General features: G+C 45.1%; 1 protein-coding gene across 1 annotated transcript in view; it reads left to right on the top strand.

The window, feature by feature from the left end:
- The window catches only part of col9a1b (collagen, type IX, alpha 1b), a 195962-nt gene that overhangs the window by 160042 nt on the left and 10019 nt on the right, over window positions 1-25901 (top strand). Inside the window, exons 27-33 of the mRNA XM_078213596.1 lie at window positions 5987-6040; window positions 7281-7352; window positions 13356-13391; window positions 13521-13565; window positions 15603-15635; window positions 19312-19458; window positions 19577-19631. Coding sequence (XP_078069722.1) covers window positions 5987-6040; window positions 7281-7352; window positions 13356-13391; window positions 13521-13565; window positions 15603-15635; window positions 19312-19458; window positions 19577-19631 — 442 coding nt within the window. The remainder of the gene's footprint in view (window positions 1-5986; window positions 6041-7280; window positions 7353-13355; window positions 13392-13520; window positions 13566-15602; window positions 15636-19311; window positions 19459-19576; window positions 19632-25901) is intronic.

Below are 25901 nucleotides of genomic sequence, written 5' to 3'. Positions count from 1 at the left end.
TGCCGTAGCTTCTCCGCTCCGGGGAAGTACTGGACGACGAAGGGTACTCTGTCCACCGTGTCCCGTGTTTGTCTTCTGAGGAGGTCGGTGCGGTTTTTCGCTGTGGCGCGTCGGAACTGTTGATCGATGAGTCGAGCGCCATATCCTGTTTTTATGAGGGCATCTTTCAGCGTCTGGAGGTGTCTGTTGCGATCCTCCTCATCCGTGCAGATCCTGTGTATTCGGAGGGCTTGTCCGTAGGGGATGGCTTCTTTTACGTGTTTAGGGTGGAAGCTGGAGAAGTGAAGCATCATGAGGTTATCCGTGGGCTTGCGGTATAGTGAGGTGCTGAGGTGACCGTCCTTAATGGAGATGCGTGTGTCCAAGAATGCAACCAATTCCGGAGAGTAGTCCATGGTGAGTCTGATGTTACCATTGACCAGAAACTGAACTGAACTAGCCATATAAATAAGATAATCCAGTCTTGAAATACTGAGCTAAATCTTACCAAAAAATGGCAGAACGATGTTTCCAGTGAGAAAACTGGTGTGTTTTCCTCCAGAGAAACCGGTTGGTTTTCTGTCTGGATCTTACCACACTCTGCCAAAAACAAAATCAAGGGGGTGTGTTTCACACCGTCATACAGTGAGGTGGGACCTGAACACTGCAGCATAACCTGCTGCTCAGAGATTGAGGTGCCATCTTTGAAGGTGACAACCTGAGTAAACCACCCCACAGCCCACCATGAAGGTCTTACCCTGATCGGAGTCAGCCCTTTCTTCCCCCTCCTCTGATTATCAGCCCCTTCTCTGCCCCCACTTCCCACCACACAGTCTGAGCCGGCATCCACCACCTCCGCACCCACCAACAGCCATCGCTGGCATCCCCACCTCCTCTGTCTGCTCCCAGCTAACACCACATCTAAATGATTTCCCCCCCCCCCCTCCCCCACCCCTTCCCCCCACTTTCCTCCATGAGGCTCCCACTGGAGCCCGCTCCTTTGCACTGCCAGGTTAGCACTGCCAGGTTGGCAAGGGGATGGTGCCAACCTGTGCCAAGCAGTGCCAGGGAGCATTGCCAGTGCACTGCCTGGCCAACAAAGCAAAAACAGAGGGTGGAATTTTCCTGTCCTTCCCAGTACGGGAATCGGACCATGTCAAAATCTGTTGACCTCGGGAAGGATTTTCTGGATTTGGGACGAGCGTGGCTGGAAAATCCCGCCCAGCAAATGCTGGAAAATCTCAGCAGTTCTGTCCTTCTACCCTGGGGACCATACTTATCATTACACATTAGGGTGATCCCCACGACAGGACCACGGCTGTGTGAAGCTGTTGTAAACTGTGCCAATGTGGTGTCAATATACAGCGGAGAAGAGGGGTTGTCAATATCTGGTGAGGGGGCGGGTTAATAACATTTAAGTATATTCAAATAAATGTAAAACAGGTTCACACCGGTGATGCATGTGAACCTGAAGATGTCGCTGGTGAGGGTACCTACGCCACATGTACTCCAATGGTTCAAGAAGGCAGCTCACTACCATTTTCTCAAGAACAATTTGCGATGGGCAATAAAATGAGTGATCTAGCCAGCGGCGCCGCATCCCCTGAAAAAATGAGGAAAAATATAGCGACACTTTGTCCAAAAACAAGGAAATTATATTAACCCTTTACAAAACACAGATTTAACCCAGACAGAGTACTGTGTTAAATTCTCTGGCATCACGTCTTAGGAAGGAGGCCACAGGAGTGGTTTCTTAGAAAAGCCAGGATATAAAACTTCAGCTGTGTAGATGTGCAGAAAAACTGCAAATGTGTTCTTTAGAGCAGAGAAGGTTAGTGGAGATTGGATTGAGGTCTTAATAATGATGAATAGTGTTGATAGGATTGAGAAGGAAAAACTGTTTCCAGTGGAAAAGGGTGGGTAACCACGGGACACAGATGTTAGGCGGGTGGCAAAAGAACTCGGGGTGAGCTGAGAATGCTTTATAACTTAGCCAGTTGTTAAGATCGGGAATGCACTGCCTGAAAGATTCACTGGTAATGTGCATAAGGGAATTGGATAAATATTTGGCCTACCGGTATTATCACTGGACTATTAATCCAGAAACTCAGCTAATGTTCTGAGGACTCGGGTTCGAATCCTGCCATGGCAGATGATGGAATTTGAACTCAATTAAAAAAAGTCAGGAATTAAGAATCTACTGATAACCAATGAACCATTGTTGATTGTCGGAAAAACCCACCTGGTTTATTAATGTCCTTTAGGGAAGGAAATCTGCCATCCTTACTTAGTCTGGCCTACATGCGACTTCAGAGCCACAGCAATGTGGATGTCTCTCAACTGCCCTCTGAACAAGGGCAACAAGGGATGGGCAATAAATGCTGGCCAGCCAGACTCGCTCATGTCCCACAAATGAACAAAAAAATAATTGCAGGGCTATGGGGGAAAGGACAGGGGGAGTGGGATTAGTTGGATAGGTCAGTGAAAGAATGGGTTAAGGTACAATATTCAGAGCAGCTTCTGCTTTTAGAGTGTTGTATTGTTCTCTGAACCTGCAAGGAATTTAAAAGCTCAGTTTTTCCCAGCAGTGTGCCTGCAAAGATGTCGATTAATCCCCTGAAATATGCTTTTCATCTTTTTGGGGTGGTGGGGGGGAATAAGATTAAGGCTTTTCTAAAATTAATTGCTCTGTGACCATTAGCTGATCCATTAATGTAATTACCGGGGCTGTCATTGAAAAGAATTACAAGACATTTCTTTAATTCCCAACTATGTGTGTGCGAATCCTATGTAGGCTGAGTAGTTAAGGATCTAATTGGTATTTTAAAATCTCCCCTCGCGACTGATGTCCCACAATGAGTGGCACAGACATTTCTAACTAAAGAGAAAAAAAAATCACGCAAGATGTGGTTTCTTATTTAGTTGACCACCTAGTAAAGTTATCAGCAGTGGCAAAACTGTCCTTCTGTGAGTAGCATCACACAGGGTTGTGTTTCATAACTGAACACCAGTTACAAATGGTTAAGATACTTACAGGGTAGCTGAATGTCTATAATCCTCAACAGCGATCATGAACTTACTTCAACAAGCCTAAAGACTGCTGAACATCTCTAGGTCTGTGAGCAACGCTATCCTGTATGAACAATAAAAAGACCCGAGGTGGGGGGGATTTTCCAGCCTCTGCATGACGTGTTTCTCGTGGCGGGAGGCAGCGTGCCATTTGCTGCCATCTTTTGGTCCCGCCGCTGCCAATTGATTGCCCCCCACCACCCCATGCCACCGCGAAACCCATTGCAGGGATCCGTCATGAGCAGGACCTGAAGATCCCGCCAGTGTGAACGAATGGAGAACTCTTGTGTGTTCCTAATCCTAATTGCAGAGTATTAGTTAATGGGTGCAGAGGGATCTAGGTGTTCCAGTGCATGAGTCACAAAAAGTTAGTATGCAGCTACAGCAAGTAACTAAGAAGTCTAAAGGAATGCTATCTTTTATTATGGGAGGAACTGAATATAAAAGTAAGGCTGTTTTGCTTTAGTTATACAGGGCATTGGCGAAACCACACCTCGAATACTGTGTACAGTTTTGGTCTCCTTATTTAAGGAAGGATGTAAATGCATTGGAGGCAGCTCTAAGGAGGTTTCCTCAGTTGATACCTGGAATGAACATGTTGTCTTTTGAGGAAAGATTGGACAGACTAGGCTTGTTTCCACTGGAGTGAGGGGTGACTTGATTGAAGTCTATAATATCCTGAATGGTATTGACAAGGTAGATGTGGAAAGGACGTTTCCTCTTGTGGGTGAGAGCAGAACTCGGGGGCACTGTTTTAAACTTAGGGATTGCCCTTTAAGGACAGAGATAAGAGAGTTTTTATCTCAGAGGGTTGTGTGACTTTGGAATTTGAATGCCTTAAAATTCAGGAGAGGAGGGTCACTGGATATTTTTAAGGCGGAGGTAGATAGATTCTTGTTAGGCAAGGGAATCAAAAGTTATTGAGGGTAGATGGGAATGTGGAATTCAAGCCACAAACAGATCAGCCATGATCTTATTGAATGGCAGAGCAGGATCGAGGGTGCAGGTTAGTTGGATTGGCCAAGGTAAATTGCCCCTTAGATATGAAGATTCGGGGGATTAGCGAGGTAAATACATGGGGTTATGTGATAGGGCTTGAGTAAGATGCTCTGTTGGAGAGTTGGTGCAGACTCGATGGGCCAATTGGCCTCTTTCTGCACTGTAGGAATTCTATAAGCTGTGAAGTGAAATATATATTGTACCTCACTGGCTGAAAATACAGCAAGGTTCGGTTGTGTTCCTTTCCTTGCAGCAAAGGAAATTGAGGGTTAGGGTTTTACCAAGATGTACAAGATTCTACCAGATGAAGAAGAGCTAGAAATGAATCAAGCACTACCTACTTGCATTGAGGGGTGATCAGGTCGATCAATGTTAAAAGAATTTGACAGGATATTTATGGATAAACTATTATCTGTGGTTGTGAGAATTAAGAATGAATGAACATAACTTTAAAATTAATAGCTGGGCCATTCAGAAAAGAAAAACAGGATGCACTCTTTCACATAAAGATATTTGAAACCCTCTCCTTCAGAAAGGCTGTAGTTACTGGGACAATTGAAGACAGTAGTATATAGATTTTTGTCAGGGCCTGATATCAGGGATACAAAGCAATGGTGAGAAAATGGAATTGAAGTCCAGGCCAAGATCTATCAAGTGACAATGGAGGTCTGAATGTTTTGAAGTCCAACTCCTGTGCCTGTGTTCCTTCAAAAAAAGAATATTGCTGTACTGGAAGGATAATGTTATATTTTAAACAGACTGGTTATTGGTTCCAGAAAGATATATAAATGCTCAGAATCTCTCTTAATGGAAAGCTGCACCATTGGCGTGCCTTCAGCTGCCTGGGCCTATGCTCTGGAATTCCCTCTCCTTTAAAATCCCCCTCTTTGGCCAAACCTTCAGTCGCCTGTCCCAATATCTCCTTACGTGATTCGTTGTCAAATTTAATGTGGTAGTGCCTCTGTGAGGCACCTTGGGATGCACAAAGTGTTGTTTTTGGAAGAGTCGGGTGTGATGTAGTCATCCAGACACCAGAGGGAGGACTAAGACTTTGTTGTTGGCTCAGTGCCCAGGAGGTGATCTGGTGATCACCTGAACACAAATAATTAGTGTTTAAAACAGTGACTTAAGAACGAAATATCCTTGAAACAAATCATTATCTGCCATAGTTTCTTCCCAAAGTACAAAGTTCATAGAATCCCATCGAGTCTGGACCAACCACAATCTCACCCAGGCCCTATTCCCGTAACTCCATATATTTTCCCTGCTAATACCCCTGACACTAGGATCAATTTAACATGGCCAATCCACCTAACCTGCACATCTTTGGAGTGTGCGAGGAAACTCATTCAGACACGGGGAGAATGTGCAAACGCCACACAGACAGAGACCCGATGCCAGAATTGAACCGGGGTTCCTGATGCTGTGAGGCAGCAGTACCAACCACTGTGCCACCGTGCCGCCCACGTTAATGTGTATTGCTGCCCACGTTAATGTGTATTCTTCAAAGGGGAGATGCAGGGAGGTTTTTCCCGATGGTGGGGGAGTCCAGAACCAGGGGCCACAGTCTGAGGATTCAGAGTAGATTATTTAGGCCAGAGATGATGAGACATTTCTTCACCCAAAGAGTGGTGAGCCTGTGGAATTCATTACCACGCAAAGTAGTTGATGCCAAAGTATTGAACGTATTCAAGAGGCGGCTGGATATAGCACTTGGGGCAAACGGGATCAAAGGTTATGGGGAGAAAGCAGGATTAGGCTATTGAGTTGGACGATTAGCCATGATCGTGATGAATGGCGGAGCAGGCTTGAAGGGCCGAATGGCCTCCTCCTGCTCCTATCTTCTATATTTCTATGTTTCATGGTGTCAGTAGATGAACTGATCCCACACTGTAGATCATGCAGAAACTTATCCTCCATGTTTCTCTCTTTTGGACAGGGTGACCGAGGGCCAGCTGGTGGTGTAGGTCCTGCCGGTCCACCAGGCCCAGCTGTGAGTATTTTCATCAACTCTTGAGACATTTCTGTTTCTGTAATCTGTGTATGTTTATATAACCTGAATTTGTGCTCTTCAAATTGCTGCTGGGTTAATATCATTCTGGGCATTGTTAATAACAAACAGAGATGATGGGTTTGCTGCTCCATTATGTTACTGAGGGTGTCAATTTATTTAAAATGACCCAAGCAATGGAACCCACAGGAAGCTGAATGCTGTGTGATTTCAAGCCAATACATTGTTCATTTAGAAATGAAATGTGTCGGGTCAGACTATTCATTTAATGTTCTATTGTGGTCCTGTGCTTGTGAGTATTGGTACCGTATTAGGGGTATTTATTATTAATAATAATGGATCATATTGTAAATGTCAAGGCAGTGAAGATGGGGATTATCATAGTTATAGGTATTTGTGGGAGTGTTGGACCAGAGTAAGACTGCTGGCTCCGAGTTGATTTCTAGCCAGGGACAACAGAGCTCTGCAGCCCGATCCTGAATGTTGGTTGAATCCAAACGTTTGGAGAATGCTGACATTTACAGCAGAGCTTAAAATGTTTCCTGGGGGAGGGGGCTGGTTTTAAGTCTGACTTTGCATCGGGTGGTGTGGGACCCAAGCACTATCTCACTATCTGCTGGATCTCGAGTTGTACCTCTCACTCCAGAGTGCTTTGGGTGACTTTGGTTGCACTGGGTGCAAAGGCAGAATTGCTTCTGCGCTGATGCAAACTGCATGTTGTAACTGGAACCCATTGAAGTGGTGGTTCTATACTGCTAAAGTAAAGGATGGGCTACACTGCATGTAGCTCCTGCAAGCACAGGATCAGTCCCATCAATGCATCTATTTAATCCCTGCTAGACAGTATTTACACTGTAACAGCAGGGCCACAGCGCAGGAGATTGAACTGAAAGAGTTCACTGTTGCTGAGGAATTTAAACCACAGCGGAAAAAAAATTGAAATAAAATGAGCTGAAGCAGACAAGGTCAGAAAGACGGCTTTAGTGCTGAAGAATGTTCAAGTACGTGTCAAATAAATTAAACACACAGTTTGAGGAAAGATCTTCAGAATAGCACCAGTTTACAATATACTTCTGTTCTTCTGAGATGGTGGTGATGTAAAAAGGGAATTAATAACACTGAGTTTTGTAGCAATTATACCTGTGTTTGGAAACACTGGCTGGTATTTCCAATTCAGATATTTTATTCCATGCCTTATTTTTCCTGCTCCTGAATATTGCAGGGTCCCGCTGGAGATATCGGCTATCCCGGTCTTCCAGGTCCTGCTGGCTTGCCTGGTGCTAAGGGTGATCGGGTAAGAAATGTCTCTTTTTGTACCAGAGTTCAGCAACAAATCGAAGCCTTGCCTGCCAACATGCTGCCAGTCTGGGATTTGTAATTGTGATTCAAAGCTGTACATTTACAGGGATTGCAAAGGAGGTGAAGAGGCGAGGGGTGTGGGTCTGGCGAATGGTGTGAGAGCTATGTGAGAAGTGGATGATCGGGGAACTGAGATAGATAGAGAGATAAAGAAACCCTAATCAGCAACCAATGATTAATGCTTAGAGCAGTTTTAATACCTCGTTCAATGTGCAATTTCACTAGAAAATTAAGATTTTTTCTTGACTTTTCTACTTAAGAATTCCACAAGTCTTAACTTTCAGTGAAGATGAATGCAGGGGATTATATATCTAATACTGGGGCCAAAGTTCTTATCTTTAGTCAGAAGTACAGAATTGTCTGATCTCCTTTTTTGTTGTTTAGCTAAATGCACCCCTCACACCAAAGCTGCAGAAATATATATTTCTGAAACATTCACTGGCTTTGGTGACCAACAAAACCAGTCAATCATGGACACAAAAACAAAAAAAAAGACATCATCCCCATTTGTCGGTGAGCTTTGCACCAGTGCATCTGTTGGGAAGTTCTACAGTGTAGGTGCCGGACCTGTTACCCAGCGTCACGGTCCAGAAGGACCCGAGAATGGGGTCCTGTCCTGGAAAGTACAATCCCCATCAGGCATCGTTCATTGTCATACCTGGGGCGTGGCACAATGATCCCCAGTTCTTTAGGTCTGGTCTTATTTATTCCATGTCATGATTAACAGTGTGTAAGTCAGCCTGGTCAACCCCTCACCCCTTCCCTGGGGCAGAGGAAACCAGCTCGACTTTAAGTTTTAATTATTATTATCCCTCCTGGCCCTGCCCCTGCAGGACCCAAATATGGAAAACACCCAGCTCTGACCGACCTGGATATAGATATTAATATTAAATGTCAGTTTATGACAAATAGAGTAATTTGCTTATTACTTTCAGCAAGTTTCTCCTGCGTCCAACTCAGCAGGGATACAAACGCCCCACTGCAGCTGTGCCCTTTTATACTCTTTTTGGAGGTTGCGCCAATAACCATCACCCAGCTTTAGGACATCAGTGAACCAGATGAGTTTTTCCGACTTAATTCCAGTTGTTTTTTTTAATTGAAATCAAGTTCCAGCATCTGGCTTGTTTCGAATGCAGGTCCCCAGAACACCAGCTGAGTTTCTGGATTAATAGTCTAGTGATAATACCACTGGGCCACTACCTCCCCGATTAGAATCTCTTTGTTTCCTAACTCCATATGCCTTTGCCTTTTCTTTTTCTCTGGAAATTCAGTATTTGAACCTTAGGTTTCTGTTCTTCCTCACCCTCCATCACTATCATTCTATCGAGTATCTTCTCCCATTTCATTGTCTTCTCCTAACCACATTATCTCCTGCTTATCCAGATCAAATAGCCTCTTCTCCATATCTGCCCATTCCACTCAGCAGTTTGAACTATTTTTTTCTGATTGGCACCCTGAAGTATTTAAGGGTTGTTCTCACCGTTTGTCAACATCCCTGTAGTTGTGCCAACAGCAAATTCGGATATTGTACCCGACTGCACCCATATCCGAATCATCTGCACACATTTCGGGATGAAAGTGGATCCGGCATTCACCACTGGAATACCACAATCCAAATAACACCAATCCACTGTAAACTTTTGTTGACTGTCCACTGACCAACTTTCCCTTCAAGCTGCACATTTTCTGGTGCCCCATAACTTCTAATTGCAAGCCTTCTGTGAATCACCTTTTGGTGTCCATACAGATCCTTGACTGCATTGCCTTTTAGCAATTCAATCAGGCTGCTTCTTCCGTAGCCACTACATTTCATGGCTTAGGAACATATGAACAAAGGAATTAGGAGCAGAAGGAGGCAATTCAGCCCTTCCAGCTTGCTCCGCCATTCAATTAGATCATGACTGATCTCTCCCTGGTCTCAAATCCACCTTCCTACCTGTTCTCTATATCCCTTTAACGCTTTTTAAAAATTATAAATATATCTATCTCCTTCTTGAAACCATTCAATGATTCAAACTCCACCGCGTTATGGGGCAGCGAGTTCCACAGATTCACCACCCTCTGCGAGAAGTAGTTCCTCCTCATCTCAGTTTTAAATCTACCACCTCTCAACCTCGACCTGTGACCTCTTGTTCTAGAATGCCCCATAAGAGGAAACATTGGGTCTACATTTACATTATCAATCCCTTTTAGTATTTTATACACCTCAATTAGATCCCCTCTCATCCTTCTGGACTCCAGCGAGTACAAGCCCAAACTGTTTAATCTCTCCTCATACGTCAACCCTTTCATCCCCAGAATCAATCTGGTGAACCGCCTCTGAACTGCCTCCAATGTCACCACATCCTTCCTCAAATAAGGAGACCAAAACTAGACACAATACTCCAGTGTGGCTTCAATCATCAAGCTGTGCATTGCAAAATGGCTGACTCCCAAGATGTGCATAAAACATTCATGCAGTGTAAAAGTTGACATCCCAGGTGACTTTCACTGCTAGTCAATGAATAGTGTGGATCCCGAGCCTACATATTGCTATTAATATTGTGCCCAGGGCGAACAGTGCAGTGGGCCTGCTGCCTGGAGTGGTGCCTGTCGCAAGGTAATAGCTTCCTATTACCTACGTGGCCCCTTTGTAGTTTTAAAAGTTTGTTTATTAGTTACAAATAGGCTTACATTAACACTGCAATGAAGTTACTGTGAAAATCCCCTAGTTGTCACACTCTGGCGCCTGTTCAGGTATAATGAGAGTGAATTTAACATGGCCAATGCACCTAACCAGCATATCTTTCAGAATGTGGGAGGAAACCGGAGCACCCGGAGGTAACGCATGCAGACACGGGGAGAACATGACAGTGACCCGAGCCGGGAATCAAACCCGGGTCCCTGGCGCTGTGAGGCAGCAGGCTAACCACTGTGCCACCGTGCCGCCCAAGCAACCTTTGTCTCCTCCAGCTTCTAGTGATGTCTGCTATAGAAACCGTTCCCACCGGGGAAGGGGGTTGCTAATCAGGGGATGTGGAATTAAGGTCATTGGCAGAATGACTCGGGGCGAGACTTCTGCTTGTGTAGCAAGTTGTGATCTGGAATGCACTTCCTGAAATTGTGGTGGGAGCAGATTCATTATTAACTTTAAAAGATTAATTGGATAATTGGTGAAAGATTTGCAGGGCTATGAGGAAAGGGTGGGGGGAGTTGGATGAATTGGACAGCTCATTCAAGGAACTGAAGACATGATGGGCTGAATAGCCACTTTCTGTGCTATATCTTTCCATGATACTCCCACAGCGAGCGACCTGGAGATGAGTACTGCATCCACGTTCTTAGCTGGAGAATTTTTCTGTACTATTCACCTGTGTTACTGCTGGGGTGATATTTTGCAATTTTCCTTTTCCTTTTCCTTACACTCATTGGATTTGAATTTCAAAGCAAGGTCTGAAACCTGACAGCCAGTGAATTCTGGATCCCGATCCCATGCCCGAACTGCGTCGTTCTTGTGACACCATAAAACAATAAGATATAGGAGCAGAATTAGGCCATTCGGCCCATCGGGTCTGCTCCGTCATTCAATCATGGCTAATATGATTCTTATCCCCATTCTCCTGCCTTCTCCCCGTAACCCTTGATTCCCTTATTGATCAAGAACCTATCTATCTCTGTCTTAAAGACACTCAATGACCTGGCCTCCACAACCCCTCTGTGGCAATGAGTTCCACAGATTCACCACCCTCTGGCTGAAGAAATTCCCCCTCATCTCAGTTTTAAAAGCATGTCCCTTCACTCTGAGGATGTGCCCTCGAGTTCTAGTCTCTCCCACTAGTGGAACCATTCTCTCCACGTTCACTCGATCTCGGCTTCTGAGTATTCTGTAAGTTTCAATTTGATCCTCCCTCATCATTCTAAACTCCATTGAGTATAGGCCCAGACTCCTCAACCTCTCCTCATATGACAAACCCTTTATTCCTGGGATCATTCTTGTGAACCTTCTCTGACCCCCTCCAAGGCCAACACATCCTTCCTTAGGTATTTTTAAATGGGCTGATTGGGCAGGAGATGAGCTTGATGCCCAATGAGAGCATTGAAACACCCCCAGGAGTTGGGAGCTGCCTGCTCTGGGGCTGATGCCAAAGGCAAACAGCAGCCATGTTGAGTGTTGCTGTCTTGCCAAGACGAACAAGAGTTCTTGGGGAAGCTATGGAAGATAAAGCACAAAGAGGCCATTGGGGTTTCCTCAATGAGGTCCAACGCAGTTTTCCAAGTATAACTGCACCAAATCCCAGTCTGCTGACTGCTGAAAATCCATTCCATTAACTCTGGTTCAAACCTGGACTGCATGTCGTCAATGGCGGCATCAGGAAGAGCGGGATTGATCTCTGGAAGTATGACGCTGGACCTCATTGAGGAAACCCCACTGCAGCAGAACCTTCCATTCTGTTGGGAATCTGAGCAACAGCTGCTGAGCGACCACCTCTGCCAAGGACAGAGATGCACCCACAGGAGGCCTTCCAGTTGTGTCTGCAGGGTCACTGTGAACTTCTCATCGGCTGCACGGTAGCCTGCCCTTTAACTCTGAGCTGCGGCCCTTTCTGTTCCTTTCTCACTGCGTGAGGTCCCCCAGCTAGGCTTTTCTGTGTCCACAGCCAATTCCAATTGAGCGGGGGAGAATACCAATTTGCAAAAGTGTGGCTTGGATAGGCTCCGGCCCATCTTTCTTCTTCTCGCAAAATCCTGGATATAGAATCCTCACAGTACAGAAGGAGACCATTCGGCCCATCAAGCCTGCACTGTCAACAATCCCACCCAGGCTCAATACTTGTAACCCCATGTATTTACCCTGCTAATCCCCTGACCCTAAGGGGCAATTTAGTATGGCAATAATTTAGCATAGCCACCTGACCTACACATCTTTGGATTATGGGAGGAAACCGGAGCACCCAGAGGATACCCACGCAGGCGCGGAGAGAATGGGCAACCTCCGCAGTCACCCAAGGCTGGAATTGAACCTGGGTCCCTGGTGCTGTGAGGCAGCAGTGCTAACCACTGGGCCACCATGCTGCCCTGAAACCCTTGTTCGTCTTTCTATCCCTGGATCCGTTTCTCGGCCTTTTGGCTAAGATCAAATGTCAGATCAAGCCCAAGATGGGGTGCAGAACCTTAACTTGTCAGCTTGGATCTTGTTTGTTTCTCCTGTGGGAACCTTGAATTGGATTATTTAAACAAACACGGCTTAGCACAGAGACTTCAGCCATCTGGTGTGGCTGTGCTGAGATCTAGCTCAACAGCACCACTGATTGGAAAATAATGATACTGCAGGTATTTGCAGTGTTGAAAGACGAGACAGCATAGATGCAGGGAGGATGTTTCTGAATATGGGGAAGTCCAGAACCAGGGCACAGTCTGAGGATTCGGGGCAGACCATTTAGGACGGAGGTGAGGAGACATTTCTTCACCCAGAGTGGTGAGCCTGTGGAATTCATCACCACAGGGAGTAGTTGATGCCAAAACATTGAATGTATTCAAGAGGTAGCTAGCTATACATGGGGTGAATGGGATCAAAGGTTATGGGGAGAAAGCAGGATTAGGCTATTGAGTTGGATGATCAGCCATGATCGTGATGAATGGTGGAGCAGGCTCGAAGGGCCAAATGGCCTCCTCCTGCTCCTATCTTCTATGTTTCTATGATTCAATTGGATTTTGAATTGGTTTTTGGAGCAAGCAAGGAATGGATTTGAGTTTGCCTGGTCCACTCCGAGCATTGACTTCGTAACTTTAAATAAAAAAAAATTCAAAAATATCTTTCTATCCCACATAGTGTCCATCTCTCTGACTGACTCCTACCCCTTTTCATATATGGTTTAAATTTTTTAAAAGGTGGATATTTAACTCAGTGGTGTTGAAAACCCATTTCATTTACTTGTCTATTTTATGTGTTTGTTTTCAGGGTGCTGTAGGCTTGAATGGGACTGCAGGTGAACAAGTAAGTCCTTAAATTACAATTGGTTAAAGGTGATGGAGCAGTTCCCTTAATATTTATGAAAAAATAAGATTTCACACGATTTTGATTATTAATTTTTAACCCTCTTTTTAATGTTTTTACCCTCTTTAGGGTTCTGCTGGTGGAGAAGGTATTGATGGACCCAGAGGTGAAATGGTAATGAGATCATGATACTTATCATTGAGCGATCCTGGATCTTAAGTTATGGGGTTGGTAGGGACTTTAATTTATGGCTGTATGCGATACCCAGGCAAGATTCCTTCCTATTGTAAAGTAGAATCGCTACAGTGCAGATGGAGGCCATTTGGCCCATCGGGTCTGCACCAACATTCCGACGGAGCATCCTACCCAGGCCCTATCCCTGTAACCCCATGTATTTACCCCACTAATCTCCCTAACCCACACATCCTGGGATGCCAAGGGGCAATTTAGCACAGACAATCCACCTTACCAGCCCCTCTTTCGGACTTGGGAGGAAAGCAGTGCACCTGGAGGAAACCCACGCAGACACGGGGAGAATGTGCAGACTCCACACAGTGGCCCAAGCCGGGATTCGAACCTGGGTCCCTGGCGCTGTGAGGCAGCAGTGCCACTGTGCCGCCCCCAAAGTACGTCAATTGTGTGTGCATGTCTATTCTAAGAACTACATTGTGTGTGTGTATGAAATTAGGATAAAGATTGGCATAGAGACTTGGAGCCATGTGGTGAGGCTGTGGTGAGATCTAGCTCAACAGCACCACTGATTGGAAAATAATGGTACTGCAGGTATTTACAGTCTTCAAAATTGCAATTACATGGTGCAAAATATTCAGTCTATTCTAAGGGCTGTCACAAAATACTACAGAGACATCACAAAATTAATGCCTGCATCACAAAATAAGCATTATCATTTCCAGTGACAAACAAATTAAATTTAAAATCCTTAATTTTTTTTTAATGCACAGAATTGTACAGAGTACAGCACAGAAACAGGCCACCCAATCCAGCTGGTCTGTGCTGGCGTTCACACTCCCTGCAAGCCTCTTCCCACCCCACTCTTGTCACTATGTCCTTCTATTTCTTTGTTAGAATTCAGTTGGGAGGTTGGGAGAAACCTCTTTATGAGTGTCACAAATAGGTTTACATTAACACTGCAATGAAGTTACTGTAAAAATCCCCCAGTTGCCACACTCCAGCGCCTCTTCGGGTACACTGGGGGAGAATTTAGCATGGCCAATGCACCTAACCAGCATGTCTTTCGGACTGTGGGAGGAAACCGTAGCACCCGGAGGAAACCCACGCAGATATGAGGAGAGCGTGCAGACTCTGCACAGACAGTGACCCAAGCTGGGAATTGAACCCAGGTCCCTGGCACTGTGAGGCAGCAGTGCTAACCACGGTGCCACCCAGAGGGGGGATTAGAGTGCGGAAGTTTCCACCACCTGGAGTGACTGAGATGAACAGCATTGAGGCATTTAAAAAGACATTTGGAGGATACACAAGGTGCAAAGTTGATGGAGTTCGATGAGGAGTAGCGGGAGGATGAAGACTGGCAGAGATATCTGGGTGCTCTGGCTTGTTGCTGAGCCATATGTAAGATCAGAAAGCAATATGCCTTTTACATCTCCTTAGTGCCTGTTTCTCAGGTTATGCTTTACAGATTGAAATGTTTTAGAAATGCAAAGCATGTTCATTATAAACTAGATGCTATCATAGAATCCCTACAGTGCAGCAAGAGGCCATTTGGCCCATTGAGCCTGCACTGACCATAATCCCATCCAGGCCCTATCCCCTTAACCCCACATATTTACCGTGCTAATCCCCTGACACGGGGCCAATTTACCATGGCCAATCAACTTAACCCTTTGGACAGTGGGAGGAAACCCGAGCATCCAGAGGAAACCCACGCAGACACGGGGAGAGTGTGCAGACTCCGCACAGACAGTGACCCAAGCTGAGAATCGAACCCGGGTCCCTGGCGCTGTGAGGCAGCAGTGCTAACCACTGTGCCACCATGCCGCCCCTTATTATTTTAGATTTTTCAGGATTTTTATAGGAGCTCATTATTTTATTGTGTTCTGTGTTTAAAATTTTTGTCAGACTTTGTATAAAGTTTGATATTTGATGTGCTAAGCATTGCTCCTGGTAAAGGTGGGGACTGACTTGTGCTTTCTTTCTTTGTTCCTCCCCTCCCCTTGATCTTTCCTTATTTAGGGTGATGTCGGGAATGCTGGTCCCAAGGGTTCTGTAAGTATCAAATAAATTCATCCCTTTCTGCATTGTCACTTTGTGAGCTGGGATTCGTTATGCAACAAAGCGTAGACTTTGAGGCAATTCGATTGATCCATAAAACACTGGAAGGGTTGAATTCTGTCCAGGCCAGTAGGTTTTAAATCTACAATTTAATTAATTTACCCCAGAGGTTACACATTACATTTATGTAAACTGGTAGTTGCTACCATACCAATATATAAATCTATATATAAACTCCAGGAGCTGGCTGCAATGGCACAGTGCTTTATTGCACAAAATAAAGTAAAGCAAAAGCCACAAGCTTGTGGTGAACACAAACAGGTCCCAACCGGCTCAGTGGAATAATGGACTCACTCAGGGGCCTGCTTTATACAGGGCTGGGTATACGAGCTCCACCTGGTGAGTTAGTTACCAATCCCCAGGGAACTCGTATTCAACAAGTCCTACAGGGAGGTCAATCAGATTCCCACCACTGACAATTCCTGGGGGTTATCACTATACATATATAAAATATCTGCTAAATGGAAACAATCTCATACATATGGAATACAGCTAGATTTTACAGATTTGATAGGTTCAAATTTGAAGAGAGTTCAGGGTTAAGCCACATGGCGATGTGAAGATTGTGGAATAATAATTGGAGATCAGAAAATCTTCACGCTGACACCGGCTGGAGCTTTACACCCTCCTCAGGAGCAGGCTGGGAGATGGGAGGATGCAAATTTGGATGTGATAATGGGTGTTGGGATTGGGTGGGGGGGGGGGGGTGGTCAGTACTGGCTCATTGCCTTCCCATTACCACTAGCATTTCAACAGTGGAACAGGAGGTGACCGGCCTGCCTACCCTTAGGCTAATTGAGATCCATAAGCGATCGATTATGTCATTTGAGAGCCTCTTCCTGTCGCTGCTGGTATTTTACCAGTGCTTGCCTAGTAAAAACTGGTTGCCTTCCTGTGGGTTTCCTTAACCCTATTACAATTGTTGAGTGACATTTCTGTGTGAAATTCCCTCTCGTTCAATGTTTCATCTCATATTGTGATGATGATGTAACAGGTTCATGTGTAATATTTGGATGCAACTTCCCACTCCTGTCAGTGGTGGGAATCATAGTGGGCAGGGACGCTAAATTTGGTGCAATGGAACAAGTCAGTTTCTTGTCGACAAGAAATTGGAATTTTGTTTTCCCGACTTTGCAGACATCAATTCATGCCTTCATCCTTATAGGTGGCAAAAAAAACCCTGTCAACATCAATCATAGATAGCATCCTTTCTGGATGTATCACAGCTTGCTATGGCTTCTGCTCTGACCAAGCCTGCAAGGAACTACAAAGGGATGTGAACGTAGCCCAGTCCGTCACTCAAACCAGCCTCCCATCCATTGACTCTGTCTACACTTCCCACTGCCTCGCAAAAACAGCCAGCATAATCAAGGACCCCACACACCCCGGACGTACTGTCTTCCGCCTTCTTCTGTTGGGAAAAAGATATAAAAGTCTGAGATAACGTACCAACCGACTCAAGAGCAGCTTCTTCCCTGCTGCCATCAGACCTTTGCATGGACCTACCTCTTATTAAGCTGATCTTTCTCTACACCCTACCTGTAGCTGCAATGCTTTATTCTGCACCCTCTCTTTTCCTTCTCCCCTATGTACTCTATGAATGGTATGCTTTGTCGGTATAGCATGCAAGAAACATTACTTACACCACATGGACTGCAGCAATTCAAGCGGGCAGCTCGCCACCACCACGTCAAGGGCAATTAGGGATGGGCATTAAATGGTGGCCTTGCCAGCGACATCCACATCCCATAAAAAGAATAAATCAAAACCCTGCAACTTAGTATGAGCAGTACCTTGAGTTATCAGCTCATATGTAGCGTAACGGGCACAAAACAAAATTTAGAAGTGCACATTGGGACTTCACTCGGACAAATAATGTCATCAATAATTGGATACTAGTATACTTAGGAGGAACAAGATCAAAACTCTGACCCCTGCAAAGAATTTCAGTTTATTTCGGTGTTGAATACTGCTGGAATGTGTAACCACAATGTGCTAGCTTGGTGATGTGGAATTCCCAGCATATTTCAGCACTGCCAGCTTAGCTTTGTTTAACTTTTTTGATTTGATTTGATTTATTATTGTCACATGTATTGGTATTCAGTGAAACCAGTTTTCTTGTACAGTTTCGTGTACGCTATACAGACAAAACATACTGTTCATAGAGAAGGAAAGGAGAGGGTGCAGAATTAGTCTAATAGTCGTAGCTAGGGTGTAGAGAAAGATCAGCTTAATATGAGGTAGATCCATTCAAAATTCTGATGGCAGCAGGGAAGAAACTGTTCTTGAGTCAGTTGGTACGTGTCCTCAGACTTCTGTATCTTTTTCCTGATGGAAGAAGGCGTAAGAGAGTATGTCCGGGGTGCGTGGGGTCCTTGATTATGCTGGCTTATTTTCCGAGGCAGCGGAAAGTGTAGACAGAGTCAATGGATGGGAGGCTGGTTTACGTAATGGATTGGGCTACATTCACAACCCTTTGCAGTCTTGGTCAGAATAGGAGCCATACCAAGCTGTGATACTTCCGGAATGGATGCTTTCTATGATGCATCTGTAAAAGTTGGTGAGAGTTGTAGTGGACATGCCAAATTTTCTTAGCCTCCTGAGAAAGTAGAGGCATTGGTGGGCTGCTGTCTTTGCCATACCATTTTTTTACATTGGAGGAAGGATCAGAAACCCCATGCCACAGAAATGAACAAGATAATACTTGGTGCTCTGGGGGTTCTTTGCAAGGATCGACATCTTGGCCTTGCTGCTCCTCATTTTTCAAATACCTCACTACCCAGTACGGTGTTTCAGCACTCCTGCTGCTCACTGCTTTGCAACTATTACTCATGGCACATATACCCCTCTGACTCTGCCACCCATAGCCAAGATGTTGAGTAGCTCCACAACTTGTAGGTCTGGGAAAGGATCCTGTTCCTCTTCCTTCAAGTACTGTGCCCTAAGAGCGTGTTGGTGACCATGGATTTCCATTGGATTGCTCCATGATTATGCTTGGTAAAGTACTGCAATGGTTTGCCATTACCTTCTGCTGTATGTTGATGCGCGATATAACTCACGAGGCTAGAGATGCTCGAGGAAATAAAGGCTTTTATTGACTACTACAATAGAGCTACCATATATAATACACGATCCCAGACTGAAGGGTCCCAGACAGAGCAGTGACCTTTATACCTCTCCCAGGAGGCGGAGCCCGACTGGGATGTACCATAATAACTATATTACAGGTAGAACAGCCCAACCCTAACCCCAACAGTAACACGTAGAACAATCCAACCCTAACCCCAACAGCAACATATATACAGACTCATAGTACTGGCCAGACCCTGGCTCAGTACTACCTGGTGGGAACCAACGATGGTTCACCACATATGCCTGACCAGGAAACTCTCCCACTCTTACAACCTGCCCACCATTTTGCCTATTGGAAGCTTTTGCAGGCTGGTGATCAAGCTGTTTGGCCAGGTTACCAGTACACCGCTGGGGAAGGTTGGGTGACATGAAAGCGATCCTGGGGTTCAGTGAAGTTACAGATGGAGCTAGAGGCTGCAGAGAAGAGGGTGGAATTTGTACTTTCAACATTCAGAGAGTTTTCATTTCAATTTTGTAGATCGGTAAACCTGGTGAGCCTGGAATTCGTGGTAAAGATGGCATCCGCGGTCTGGCGGGTGTACAGGGTCTCCGCGGCACTGCCGGAGCACGAGGTCTTCAAGGAGATCGGGGACTTACTGGCCTACCTGGGAGACAGGGTTCACCTGTAATTATGAGTACAATTTGAGCTCTATTCATGCTCCAAGGAATTCATTATATTTACATGACAAATCTTGAGTTTACTTTGTCTTTTTTATTCCTTCTTTAAACATGACCGTTCCTAGGGTAAAGAGCCTACAGACCAACATATCAGACAAGTGTGCATGAGAGTGATGCAAGGTGAGTACCTCTTTCTCAGAATTAAGTGTCGACTGTTTTGCTTTTATAGTGCAAAAGTAGCAAAATTCCCGTCAAACCTACTGTAGCCCAAATTGAAACACTTTGATATACCATAACCCATCTGGAATATACATAGACTGATGTACCAGAACTCACCATAATATACACAGACTGATATAACATAACCCATCTGGAATATACACAGACTCATATACCATAACCCACCATAATATACACAGACTCATATACCACAACCCACCATAATACGCTCAGACTGATATACCATGACTCATTTGGAATGTACACAGACTGATTGATATACCATAACAAAATGGTATGTTGATAGGGTGAGATGAAGAAGGGTGGGAGGAGTCTCATGTACGTCATAAACACCAGTATGGAGCAGTAGTCTGTTTCTGTACTGGAAATACTGTGCATTCAGAGCTACTGGAGGATTTCAGTTGCTATTTTCAGGAACAATGGATTGAGTATGTACCCTCTGCATTAAACCCAGTTATACCAGGCATTGCACATTCTAACCAACTGCAGGACTCGGGAGGAGGACGACTGCTACTTCTGGACCCAGAGAACACAAGTGTCTGTGGCCATGATGGCATCAAGCTGAGCTTGTTTGGCCTCAGTCCGAGCTGCCACTGCAGCACTCAATGTACAAAGTACTTTCTACATAACAAAGTACTAGGAACAAGGAGCTCCAAAGAGTCTTGGGCATCCGTGGATCACAAATGAATAGACACAGAAAGTGATCAGTAAGGCTAATGGAATGCTGATCTTTCTATCTAGGGGACTAGAAGACAAGGGGTAGATGTTATTCTTCAGCTGTACAAAGCCCTGGTTAGACCCCACCAGGAATCACTGTGAGCAGTCCTGAAAACCACACCTTAAGAGTGATATTGGCCTTGGAGGAAGTGCGGTTTAGATTTACCAGAATGATACCTAACTTCCAAGGCCTAGATTATGAACAAAGAACAAAGAACAATACAGCACAGGAACAGGCCCTTCGGCCCCCCAAGCCCGCGCCGCTCCCCGGTCCAGGATTGAATCCTGAATCCAGGATCCCCGCCCAATTTTCCAGCCTATCTACATACCAATATCCTATCCACCGAGCTGTCCCTCACAGCTACGATGCTTTGTTCATTACAACCTATTAACTTACCCCCACCCCCCCATTCCAGACCATTCCAGAAGAGGAATGACAAAATATGGTTGCATTCCCTGGAATTGAGATGCAAAAAGAGTGATTTGACTGAAGTTTTAAGATATTGAAGGAACAGATAAGGTAGATAGAGAGAAACTATTTCCAGTGGTTAGGGACTGTTGGACGAGGGGACATAGCCTAAAAACTAGAGCCAGATCTTTCAGGAGTGAATGAGGGAGTTGATGGCCTAGTGGTATTATCGCTAGACTATTAATCCAGAAACTCAGCTAATTTCTGGGAACCTGGGTTCGAATCCCGCCATGGCAGCTGATGGAATTTGAATTCAGTAAAAAATATCTGAATTAAGAATCTACTGATTACCATGAAATCATTGTCGATTGTCGGAAAAACCCACCAGGTTCACTAATGTCCTTCCTTTAGGGAAGGAAATCTGCTGTCCTTACCTGGTCTGGCCTACATGCGACTCCAGAATCACAGCAATGTGGTTGACCCTAAACTGCCCTTGGGCAACTAGGGATAGGCAATAAATGCTGGTCAGCCAGCGACGCCCATGTCCCACGAATGAAAGAAGAAATGATTTAACACTTCCACACACAGGATTTGGAACTCTCTGCCACAAATGGAGATTGAGGTTGAGGATGTTTTTGAGTTGGGAGCATGGATGTGGAGGGGGATGGAGGTTGGTGAGTGGGAGAGGTGGAGTTCGGGGACGGTGGGGGTTGGGGGTAGGGGGTGGTGGAGGAGGGTGGGGGAATGAAGAGGTACATCCTTAACTCTTCTCAATTAGAAGAGTCTGGAGTGAGGGAGAAATTAGGTGTGAGATGGTGGATTAAGTGGCATTAGATTAGATGGCATTCTGCCATCCCTGATAGCTGCTAGCCAATCTCTCTCGTTCATTGCCACTCCAATATTGGCAAACACTATCTCCTTCATGGGGAGAAGGTGATATACATTCCCCATCAGATAGTTGCTGCCTCTGGTTTATCCACCACCTTGTCCTACAAGAGAGTGTTAGCAAGAGTGGTGCAATGTTGGGCGGCATGGTGGCACAGTGGTAGTGCTGGCTCAAAGGTTGGACTTTAACCTGGTGTTGTGAGACTTCTTACTGTGCTTAACCCAGTCCAACGCCAGCATCTCCACATCATGGCCTCACAGCGTCAGGGACTCGGATTCAATTCCCGGCTTGGATGACTGTCTATGTGGAGTTTGCATGTTCTCCTCGTGTCTGCGTGGGTTTCCTCTGGGTGCTTCAGTTCCCTTCCACATTTCAAAGATTGGTTGATTGATAGGTTGATTGGCCATGCTAAATTGCCTATTAGTGCCAGGGAGACTAGCAGGGTAAATACATAGGGTTATGAGGATAGAGTCTGGGTGGGATTGTGGTCAGTGCAGGCTCGATGGGCCGAATTGCCTCCTTCTACACTGTAGGGATTCTATGATTCTATTCTATGTATTAGGATGATGTTTGATTTGATTTGATTTATTATTGTCATGTGTATTGGTATAAAATGAAAAGTATTGTTTCTTGCGCGCTATACAGACAAAGCATATCGTTCATAGAGAAGGAAAGGAGAGAGTACAGAATGTAGTGTTACAGTCATAGCTAGGGTGTAGGGAAAGATCAACTTAGTGCGAGGTAGATCCATTCAAAAGTCTGATGGCAGCAGGAAGAAGCTGTTCTTTAGTCGGTTAGTATATGACCTTAGACCTTTGTACCATTTTCCTGACTGAAGAAGGTGGAAGAGAGAATGTCTGGGGTGGTCCTTAATTATGCTGGCTGCTTTTCTGAGGTAGTGGGAAGCGTAGACAGAGTCAGTGGATGGGAGACTGGTTTGCATGATGGACTGGGCTTCATTCACAACCCTTTGTAGCTTCTTGCGGTCTTCGACAGAGCAGGAGCTGTACCAAGCTGTTATACAACCAGAAAGGATGCTTTCTATGTTGCATCTGTAAAAAGTGGTGAGAGTTGTAGTGGACATACCGAATTTCCTTAGCCTCCTGAGAAAGTAGAGGCGTTGATGGGCTTTCTTAACTATAGTGTCAATGTGGAGGGACCAGAACAGGTTATGCTGACATGTTGGAACAATGTGTACAAGCTGTGAGATGTGGATGTGAGTTTTGCAGCTGTGGTAAGTTAGTGACGATGAGGTAGAATGACTGTGAGGGAGGAGTCGTGATGGATAGACACTGTTGGTAGGTGAATGGTGGGTGTGGTGAATAAATTATTTCTCATTCACAAAGGGACATGTGTCTGTACATAGTTATATGAAGATCTAGCTCATCAATATCTGCTTTACAGTGGGGAAATGCAATATTGAAAATTTTTGGACTGATTAATTTTTAGATATGAAGGAAAGCTGAGAGTTTTGAGCTAGTGCTGGAAAAGGTTAAGAAAACTCTTATGAAACTCTTCATTTCTACAGGCTGAATGAAGGGAATTAAACTGATCCTGTTTAAAATAATCATTCAATTTGCCTTTGAAACCTTCCAATTTTTAAGAAGCAGAATCACTACAGTGCAGAAGAAGGCCATTTGGCCCATCGAATATGCACTAACTTTCCGACAGAGCACCTTACCCAGGCTCCATTCCTGTAACCCCACATATTCACACTTCTATTTCCCCTAACCTATATATCTTGGAACACTAAGGGGCAATTTAGCACAGCTAATCAACCTAACCTGTGCATCTTTGGACTGTGGGAGGAAACCGGGGCACCCGGAGGAAACCCACACAGACACAGGGAGAACGTGCAAACTCCACACAGACAGTGATCCAAGCCGGGAATCGAACCCTGTGAGGCAGTAGTGCCAACAACTGTGCCAACATGCTGCCCTTTTCTCTCTGTCCCTTTTCTGAAAGAACTAAGCCTTGCAAGGGTACAGCTCAACAAACACCTTTTCTTTTTGTTAATTCAATTGTGGGATGTGGGTGCCACTGTCTAGGCTAGCATTTATTGACCAGTCCTAATTACCCTTGAGATGGAGGTAGTGAACTTCTTTCTTGAACCATTGCAGTGCATGTGGTGTAGGTACACCCACAGTGCTGTTAGGGAGGGAACTCCAGGATTTTGATCCAGCAACAGTGAAGGAATGGCGATATATTTCCAAGTCAGGATGGTGAGTGGCTTGGAGGGAAACTTCCAGGCGGTGATGTTCCCAGTTACCTGCTGCCCTTGTCCTTCTAGATGGTATAGGTTGTGGGTTTGGAGGGTGCTGTTGAAGGAGCCTTGGTGACTTTCTGCAGTGAATCTTGTAAATAGTACACAAGTGTGTCAGTGGTAGAGGGAGTGAATGTTTGTAGAAGGGGTGCCTATCAAGGTTGCTTTGTGCTGGATGGTATCAGGTTTCTTGGAGCTTATTATCAAGCAAGTGGGAGAATATTCTATCACTGTCCTGACTTGTGCCTCGTGGATAATGGACAGGCTTTGGGGAGTCAGGAAGTGAATTACTCACCACAGGATTCTTAGCCTTTGACCTACTCTTGTAGTCACAGTATTCATTATCTCCATTACCTCCCATTCATGGCCATTCTTGTGTTAGCTTAGTCAATAAGTATCAGGCACCTATTGGATCTCAGAGTCATTTGGAAAAACCCATCTGATTCACTAATGTCTTTTAGGGAAGGAAATCTGCCATCCTTACCTGGTCTGGCCTACATGTGACTCCAGAGCTGCAGCAATGTGGGTGACTCTTAGCTGCCCTCTGAAATGAGCTAGTAAGCTATGCAATCACTACTCAACTGCTATAAACAAGTCAAAAGCAACAGTTCAAGAAGGTGGCCCACCATCACCTTTTCAAGCGCAATTAGGAATCCAAATTGCCCTGGATCCCATGGGCTCTTACCTTCTTGATCAGTCCCCCATGTGGGACCTTGTCAAAGGCCTGACCAAAGTCCATGTAGACTACACTGACTGCACTACCCTTATCGACACACCTAGTCACCTCCTTGAAACATTCAATCAAAATTGTTAGACATGAAGAGTGCAGTTGAACAGAGGGATCTGGGAATACAGGTACAGAATTCCCTAAAAGTGACGTCACAGGTGGATAGGGTCGTAAAGAGTGCCTTTGGTACATTGGCCTTTATAAATCGGAGTATCGAGTATAAAAGTTGGAGTGTTATGGTAAGGTTATATAAGGCATTGGTGAGGCCGAATTTGGAGTATTGTGTACAGTTTTGGTCACCTAGTTACAGGAAGGATGTAAATAAGATTGAAAGAGTGCAGAGAAGGTTCACAAGGATGTTGCCGGGACTTGAGAAGCTGAGTGACAGAGAGAGATTGAATAGGTTGGGACTTTATTCCCTGGAGCGTAGAAGATTGAGGGGAGATTTGATAGAGGTGTATAAGATTTTGATGGGTATAGATAGAATGAATGCAAGCAGGCTTTTTCCGCTGAGGCTAGGGGAGAAAAAAACCAGAGGGCATGGGTTAAGGGTGAAAGGAGAAAAGTTTAAAGGAAATATTAGGGGGGGGTTTCTTCACGCAGAGAGTGGTGGGAGTGTGGAATGAGCTGCCGGATAAAGTGGTAAATGCGGGGTCACTTTTAACATTTAAGAAAAACTTGGACGGGTTCATGGATGAGAGGGGTGTGGAGGGATATGGTCCAAGTGCAGGTCAGTGGGACTAGGCATAAAATGGTTCGGCACAGACAAGAAGGGCCAAAAGGCCTGTTTCTGAGCTGTAATTTTCTATGGTTCTATGATCTCCCCTGACAAATCCACTCTGACTATCCGATATTAATCTTTGCCTCTTCAAGTGGAGATTAAATATGGGGTTTCTCAGAATTTTTTCTAATACTATCCTTACCGCTGATGTTAAAATCACTGGCCTGTAATTGCCTGGTTTTCCCTACTTTCCTTCTTGAATAATGATACCACATTATTGCACTACTCCAGTCCTCTGGCACCTCTCCTGTGTAAACACAGTAAGAAGTTTAGCAACACCAGGTTAAAGTCCAACAGGTTTATTTGGTAGCAAAAGCCACAAGCTTTCGGAGCCTTAAGCCCCTTCTTCAGGTGAGTGGGAATTCTGTTCACAAACAGGGCATATAAAGACACAATCCACATCATGACCTCTCCTGTGGCCAGAGAG

Source organism: Mustelus asterias, chromosome 5, assembly GCF_964213995.1.
Source record: "Mustelus asterias chromosome 5, sMusAst1.hap1.1, whole genome shotgun sequence".
Lineage (NCBI taxonomy): Eukaryota > Metazoa > Chordata > Chondrichthyes > Carcharhiniformes > Triakidae > Mustelus > Mustelus asterias.
The sequence above is the reverse complement of the archived record's forward strand: the minus strand, read 5'-3'. Positions and strand labels throughout refer to the sequence as shown.